Raw genomic sequence first — 7,958 nt, 5'->3', positions numbered from 1 at the left:
AAGTTTAATTAATCTATAATTAAATAATAATTATCAAATACTATAAACGAAAACACTACGGTAGTCAAACCCAAATATTTTTCACCAACTAAACAATGCCTTGAGAGGAAAACAAAAATGCAGCTACTAGCAGGGCCTTATTTAGTTCACCCTAAAATCTAAAAACTTTTTCAAGATTTCTTGTCACATCGAATCTTACGACACATACATAGAACATTAAATATAGGTAAAAAAATAACTAATTACACAGTTTGCTTGACATTTGTGAGATAAATCTTTTAAGCCTAGTTAGTATATGGTTGAATAATAATTGTTAAATATAAACGAAAATGATATAGTGTCTAAATAAAATAAGTTTTTGGATTAGGATGTGGTGTACTTGAGTTGTCGGTTTTCCAAATTCCATTTTCACGAATAGTGTTTGTTTCCTAATTCCGCTGTTCCTTGTCTCTCACTTCCTGTTTGGGCCTTTTTGGTTCACCTCTTTTCAAAGACTAATGATTATATTTAATTCTCTCTCTCAACACTAATAGTACTACTACATTGATTTACGTGTGTCTAAAAACAGCACGTTTTATATTCTAGGACATAAATAAAAACTGGTTATGCCTGTAAACATATAGTACAAAACAGTGCACCATGTTTTTTTTGTTTTCATCATTTTTCTTTCTTCTTTCACCTTTTCTCTTCTTCTAATCTAATTAACTCTTATGATCAAAAATCTACAGAAGTTCTAATAAGAAGTTGTGATGATAATTTGTCACATAGTAACTTATACACATAAGTTGTGTGTATAACTTTGTAATTTTCAAAAAATAAAAAGTTATAGTTTTTTCAAAACATAAAAGTCAAAAAAATATGATGACAAATTATAATAATAAGTTGTCCCATAAAACATTATGCATATAATTTATGTATATAACTTATAACTTTTTAACAATGAAAAGTTATGAAAAAAATCTAAAAAAATAAAAGTTATGATAGAAAATTATGATGATAAGTTATTACGTACAAAGTTACACATACTAGTTATATGGATAATTTTGTAACTTACAAAAAGGAAAAATTCATAAATGATTTTTTAAAAAAATAAAATTGTGTTGTTAAGTTATATTTTACAAAATATTATATGTAAAATTTATGTGCATAGCTTTGCAACTTTCTAAGAAAATATGGTAATAATTTTGTACAAAAACATTAAACATAAAAGTTGTGAGTATAACTTTATAACTTTCCAAAAGGAGAGTTATAAAAATATATTTTTCAAAAAAGGAAAGTTGTTGGACTGCTAGAATCACTTATTAGCTAGGTCTGAGAACAGAGTGCACGAAAAGAGAACGAACCGCATGCATGGCATTGTCCAGATAGGGAAAGTGGTGCGAATTCATTTTCTCTTACAATCGAAACTTGTGGGGCATGTCAGATTGATCGTTGGTCTACAATTAAGTGAACATTCACAAATTAGTGGGGTCGGACAATTTTAGTTCATCAAGAGTAGATATGTCAGAAACACAACTAGTAGCTTGATTGTTGCATAAATCTTCAAACCACAACGTAATAAGTTGTATGTATTATTACAACACATGGGCCTGAAAAATATTTCAATAATGAATCAAAATTAATTTATGAGACCATTTAGCTAGTAGCTAAATTTCGATAAAAAAGTGTGACATACAAAATCAATGTAATAAATAGAAATTAAAGAGCAAAAACTTCTTCCTTCATATTTTGGTCCATCTTCTCTTCATGTTCTCGTGTGTCTCCACTCACTGGAGCACAAGAATCCTAGCCAGTTTTACGAAGAGAAATAGTAGATGAATTAAAGATTATTATAGTCCTAGTGGATTTATTGCCTTGCCCGCAATGTGATCTTACTACATTTACCTTTATGAGTTAGAATTGCATATGTCTAACCACACTGCTGAATATGATTCCAAAATATATTTTAATAAATGAGGAAAAAATATAAATTTTGTTGTAACACACATGTATATTTACTAGTCATATCAAGACATACTTCTGATGTGTGCACTGCAATATTTAGTGGTGCTTATACCTTCATCCACCCCCGGTTGCCGCTTAGCGGCACCCGATTGCAGGCCATGCTGCCATCAGCCACCTCAATGCTCCACCTTGCCCTAATCCAAATTGAAGTAGTCAACCCACCGCCTTACCGCCGTCAACCTCGCCTACCGAGAAGCCAATGATGCCCTGTCATTGTCGCCTTCTCCACACCTTCTCCCATTGGCTCTCTGTCTCTTGCTGCCTACTCGCCAGTGTCCCCTTTGCTCTGCCGAATCACCACCATAGTTAGGCCAGCCTGCTGTTGTCAGGAATACAAATGCTACCTTGTCTAGTCACACATCGACATGTATTTGTGCGTGTGCCACAACTACAACACACATGCCTAATAAAAGACATGAACAACAATGTATAGAGGTTTCCAAGAATGGATGATGGTGGAGATGTCCTTTGTAGATTAACCTATGGAATGACAAATTTAATGCCTAGAAGGAGGGTGAAGGTGAATACGCTATATAAAACTTTTATAACAAACATCAACAATTAAAATGGTTGAATAGTGCACACTGCCAAACCTGCCCCGACCAAATTTGCCTGGCTGATAGTCAACAATAGCCAAACCAGGCTTAACAGGTCCCTATACTGGCCTAGTTGTTTTCTATAGAAAATTTGTTAGAGCTTCCTTGTCTCTTTTACGTCGATGCAAACTTTATGTGTGACTTCTCTAGAGTATGTTCACATGGTCCTTGCAACCACAAACAAGCACACTCAAATAGACGCAAGCAGAAGCGCTATAAATATAAGCAATATGAACAAATATGAGGCTAACAAAAGTGACACGACGATTTGTTTCCTAGAGTCAGATCCCCTTAGATCCTACCTCTCCATTGTGGAAGCCATGAACAACCTACAAAGGTTTACTATGGCTGAGCTTCTTTCAACCACTTTCATACTTTCGCTAAACAATCTTTTTTATGGGCAAGATCAGCCCTCACAAACTTACGCAATAACCCACAACCTTGGGTGCTTACTGGTAACGTCTAGCCTAGGAGCAAAACTCCATGAGTAACACAAACGCAAGCAACTAAAATTACTTGACTTTTCTCTAAGTGTTCAATGTGTTTGACGGCTCACAAGTCTCTCAAGCTCTCTAATACCACTAAGGCTTCTCACAAAGCAAGGCAGTATTTCACCTCTCTAGTCACTTTCACCCACAAAGGGAAGTTTGGGAGTAGTGAAGGACTCATGGTTGTGGTGTATGAATGGAGAGCAATAGCACCAGCCAAAAGCATGACAGAGAGAGAGAGGGGAGATACTTATTGAGCCCACTCACAAACTAGCCATCAAGGCATGGTTGGTTTTGCTACATGGATCAACACAAAATCTCTTTATCTCTCACTTTCAAATTCCCCACATGGGTTAACTTGAGCAATTTCACTTATCTTTTTTTGTGATCAGGCCATTCACCCTTTTTTTATTAAGAGGAAAAATTAGCAGTACAAACCATGCACAATCACGTGAAGTGAGAAGCCTTCATGACACCACACACACCTTGTCACCTAGCTACTCTGGATTCACTTAGAGTAGATTGCATAGGAAAAGTGCTTTGTGACCAAATTGACAATACAAAAGCGAGCGACTAAAATTGTTGGTTCCTACCTAAGAAGAGAACATGCATAGCTATCCCCATCGACGTCGATTGGGGGAGGGTGAAGGGTGGTCTAGAATTCCTCAAAGGAGGCTTCATCAGGTAGCTCGATCAGCACCTCATCAAGCCCTAGACATTTCATATTCACCTTCCGCACCTAAGCCTCCGGATTATATTCCCTATGCTTCCTCTTGGTGGCAAGCCTAGCGCTCCTCTTGGGGACGAGCTCTGAGTCGTCTAGCTCTCCCGTTCTTGCTCTGGTCACCTGGCTTAGCCATAGTTATGTCAGGCGACAACAACACAGGCACTGTGAATGGCTTCTTGAATGTCACAATGAAGTCCTTGGTCAAAGTTGTGGTCGTTGCATTAGGCGTTCTGCCATCAACAGCCGCGGTGGCAGGACCACCCCCATCAGCACTGGATGGTGACTTTCACTTATCTAAAACTCAATGATGCATCTCTCTTAATCCTTAACGACCTTTAAACTACTAGTCAAACATCCTTTAAAGCTCTGCTTGCCACATTGGTTATGCATACTCAAGATTCCTCATCACTTCACACTTCGAGCATGTAACTTAAACCAATTCAACCAATCAGTTGAGGCTTAACATGGCTCGCCACGATAGGCGGGTCGTGCCTGGGATGCTACTCCGGCATGACATGCCAACACAGCCCTGCCTAATTACTAGTCGCCCCGATGGAGCCCACTAACTTCTAGTATATAACTGTTGAGTGCTAACTCTCCAAACCCTACCTTTCGGCCACATCACCTTGTCCTCCTAGCGTCGCCTCGTTGTGATTCATCTCTCCCAACCAAATCCAGGGTCACCTCTCCCATGCCCATCCTCTCCTTTCATGATCACACGTCGTCTTTCCCATGTTCCTCGATGTATGCAGCCTATGTAGAGGAATCCCTTCTCTCTCAGTTCCTCTTCTTAGCAATGGCCACCGAGCACCGCCCTCCTCTGCAATCCACACAAGGGTGGCGTGACGGTCTTCTCCGATATGTGCAGGGGAGGAGCAAAGCACACCAGCAATGGTGGTGCAATAGGCTTGGGTGGTCTCAAGCATAGTGGGCTCACCATGGCGACAGGCCGGCCCGGCATGGCTCAAGCCTTATATATGCAACCTATAGAAAGGTACAACATGGCTTGATGCGTCAGCGGTGCCGTGCCAGCCTGACCTCTATCCGGTCGTGCCTTGGCCAGGTCCTTGTCGTGCCTAGCCTTAGGCCTGTGCCCAGCCTTGGGCCTTTGTGTAGTGTGCTCTTGAAGTGGTGCTAAAATTTTCTCTTTCCATTTGAGGCATTATTGCCCACACTATGAGCCGATGCCAACACCGATGTCTGAAATGAAAGATTTAGAAGCGATGCGTGTAGAAGTACCGATGCACATTTATTAAAGAAGTATTTTGTTTGCTACCGAACCATGCACATGTGAGAGACAGACTCTAGATGAGTCTCGGCACCTCTGACTCTTTCTCCACAAATCAGACTCCAAGAATCAAAATGCACAATATAGCATCCTTGAGTGATGCCAGTTTTTTTGCAGGCGAAGTCAAGATTTTTGTGGTCATCACTTCCACACTCCCCATAACACATAGGCGTAGGTGTGGAGAAGAAGATCCCTGCAGAATCGACCGGTACATACTCGTCGATGCGAGTCCAGAAGGACCTCGTCGACCCCATCGACGGGCGGCCATTTATAGACAATCAATATAGGTTTAGACGCCAGTATGACACACTTCACACAATCTTCGTTCGATAGCTTTGTGATTTGTACACCTTTTGCGGATAACTTGTACTCACGGTCACACTATATATATGATACATAGGCAAGTTGAAACCCTGAACCAAATACTGAACTGAGCTGAGCTGGTATGCACAGTCCTCACCAGCTGCTGCTTATTCACAGTTTACTAACACAACGCTTAGGGTTACTGCTACACATTGCACAATGGGGGTGCCATGGCTATCGGCAGATACTTCATTCACATGCCGCTCCTCGGGCGCACGCGGACCTCCAGCGGCACAGCCATCTCGCAGGACAGACGGAGCACCTCCGAGAGGTCGACGTCGCCGCCTGTATCGTCTGACGCCGGCAGCCACTCGAACTCGTTCAGCAGGGTGGCCATCCAGGTGGTCACGGTGGTCATAGCCAGGGACTTGCCGGGGCAGCTCCTCCGACCGGACCCGAACGGCACGAGGCGGCCGTCGGCGCCGAGCACGGACACGTCCTGGCCCTCGCCGCCAGGGAGGAACCGCTCGGGCCGGAACTCGAGCGGCGCGTCCCACACCTCGGGGTCGCGGCTGATTGCCCACTGGTTCACCATGGCGGTGGTGCCTGCCGGGACGAGGTGCCCGTCGACGTACGTGTCGGATATCGCCCTGTGGCGCCACGACAGGAGGGGCCCCGGCGGGTGCATCCGGAGAGCCTCCTTTAGCAACGCCTGCAGGTAAGGCAGCGACGGCGCCGCTGCCGACTCGGTGACGACCTGGCTGTTCCCGCCGACGACCTCGTCGAGCTCACGGTGCGCCTTGGCTTGGACGTCACGGTGGAGGACGAGGCGAGCTAGGGTCCACTCCATGAGCACGGCCATGGCGTCCGTTCCTCTGAAGATCATCTCCTGATGAATACAAAGGGCAGCTAGCTTACTTTAGTTTCTACTACTAGTGCTTAGTGGTGCAGCTAGCCATCCGTTTATCGGTTTATGGGATTCTTTCTACAGATAAACAATTGTAAAGAATTGGAAATAAAGATGAAAAGTTGGTAGAATTTTTGCACGTACGCACGCACTTTTAATCTTTTAAAGCTTTCGCTACTTTTTTTTCAGATACGATCTGAGCAAAAGTACTTTGCATGATTAATTTGCCACGCTCTTAAAATTTAGCAATTTTTTTTTAATACTGGTTGAACCCTTCGTATAAGTGAGTTTGGTGTAGGAGTAGTCGAGTAGATGTGTTATTAAGTTGGCAGTCTACCTCTACTAGCTCTAGTTAAGTGCATGAGTTCTTACCCAGAGCACAGCGGCTATGTCGGCGTCGGCGAGCCTCTCGCTCTCCTGCAGGGAGAGCAAGATGTCAACGAAGTCACGCGCGTCTCCTCCGGCGATCGCCTTGGCACGGCGCTCCTGGATGATGCCATGCACGAACCGGTTCACCCGTGGCATGAGCTCGGCGCACCGTGCTCCGACGCCCTGCGGGTCGAGGGCGGCGAGCCCCGGGAAGTAGTCGCACCAGTTCTCCATGCCCAGGAGCTCGTACCCCTCGTGCACCATCTCGAGCAGCTCCTCCACCTCCTCCTTCCCGGACGCCGGCACGGCGCGCGACACGTCGTACTCCTTGCCGAACACGAACCGCATGATGTAGTAGAGCGAAGCTCGGCGCAGGAGGCCGCGCACCTGGACGACGCCGCCGCCGGCGCCGTGCAGGGCCGCGACGATCCCTTCCCCGACGGCGGCACGGTACGGCGCGAAGGCCTCGACCTGCCTCGGGCCGAACAGGTGTCCCGCGGCGACGCGCCGGAGCGCGCGCCAGTACGGGCCGTGCTCGGCGAAGCCGATGGAGCGGTGGAACATGAGGCCGTACGCGGCGTGGTTGAGGGGGCGGTCGGCGAACGCCGGGTTGTCGAGGATCTCCTTGGCCACGTCCGGGTGGGACGTGACCACCGCGCGGACGGGGCCGAGCGACAGCGCCATGAGCCGCTTGGCCCCCGGCCGGCGCGACGCCTCGTCGGCCAGCGAGCAGTGCGCCAGCCCGGACATGAGGCCGAGGCTGCCGACGACCGGGAGCCCCTTGGGCCCCGGGATCGTCGACGACGGCTTCCCCTTCGCCCTCCAGTACTTGCCCCACGCAGGGCCGCCTGGGTGAGCCCAGTAGAGCAGGGACGCGCCTGCCCATGCAAGGCATGCGAAGATGGCGAGGTAGACGAAGCTAGTGGCTATGGTGGCCATGTTCTCGTGCTGCTGGCCGGAGATGGCCGGGATCAAGGTCATGGGAAGCACCCACCAGCTCTCAACTGAGCTCTCCATTGCGACTTTCAGAGCTTGCTGCTAGCTGTTGCGTTGCGTTGCGTTTGTGCTGTGGTGTGAGGTTCAGCAGGGGAGCGGAGCTGTATTTATAGGAGTTTCCGGGAGAGAAGATTCGCACGCATGGTGCTTGCAAAGATGACTCAATCATTGGGAAGCAAAGATTTGAAAATGCACCGCTGGGCCCTGGTTTGTTATTCCTTTTCGCCTTGCAATTTGCATTTAGTACACAAGAAATTTTTAAAAAATCTGGGAGAAGCTT

The 7,958-nt window shown here is 46.2% G+C and overlaps 1 protein-coding gene across 1 annotated transcript; it reads right to left on the bottom strand.

Annotated features, from left to right (window-relative positions):
* On the bottom strand, window positions 5,406-7,746 carry LOC8057410 (cytochrome P450 78A9). Its single transcript, XM_002465869.2, has 2 exons — window positions 6,686-7,746; window positions 5,406-6,295 (listed from the first exon to the last, which is right to left on the bottom strand). The coding sequence occupies exons 1-2, from the start codon at window positions 7,697-7,699 to the stop codon at window positions 5,660-5,662; spliced, it is 1,650 nt and encodes a 549-aa protein (XP_002465914.1). The 5' UTR covers window positions 7,700-7,746; the 3' UTR covers window positions 5,406-5,659.

This window comes from Sorghum bicolor, chromosome 1 (assembly GCF_000003195.3).
Source record: "Sorghum bicolor cultivar BTx623 chromosome 1, Sorghum_bicolor_NCBIv3, whole genome shotgun sequence".
Taxonomy (NCBI): Eukaryota; Viridiplantae; Streptophyta; class Magnoliopsida; order Poales; family Poaceae; genus Sorghum; species Sorghum bicolor.
This window is presented reverse-complemented; position numbering and strand designations above follow the sequence as displayed.

Bases quoted from the DNA above. Each gene is read 5' to 3' on its own strand.
- LOC8057410 (XM_002465869.2), bottom strand. From the start codon at position 7,699: ATGGAGAGCTCAGTTGAGAGCTGGTGGGTGCTTCCCATGACCTTGATC. The intron at 6,296-6,685 runs GTAAGAACTCAT...TGTATTCATCAG, and splicing joins ACATAGCCGCTGTGCTCTGG to GAGATGATCTTCAGAGGAAC.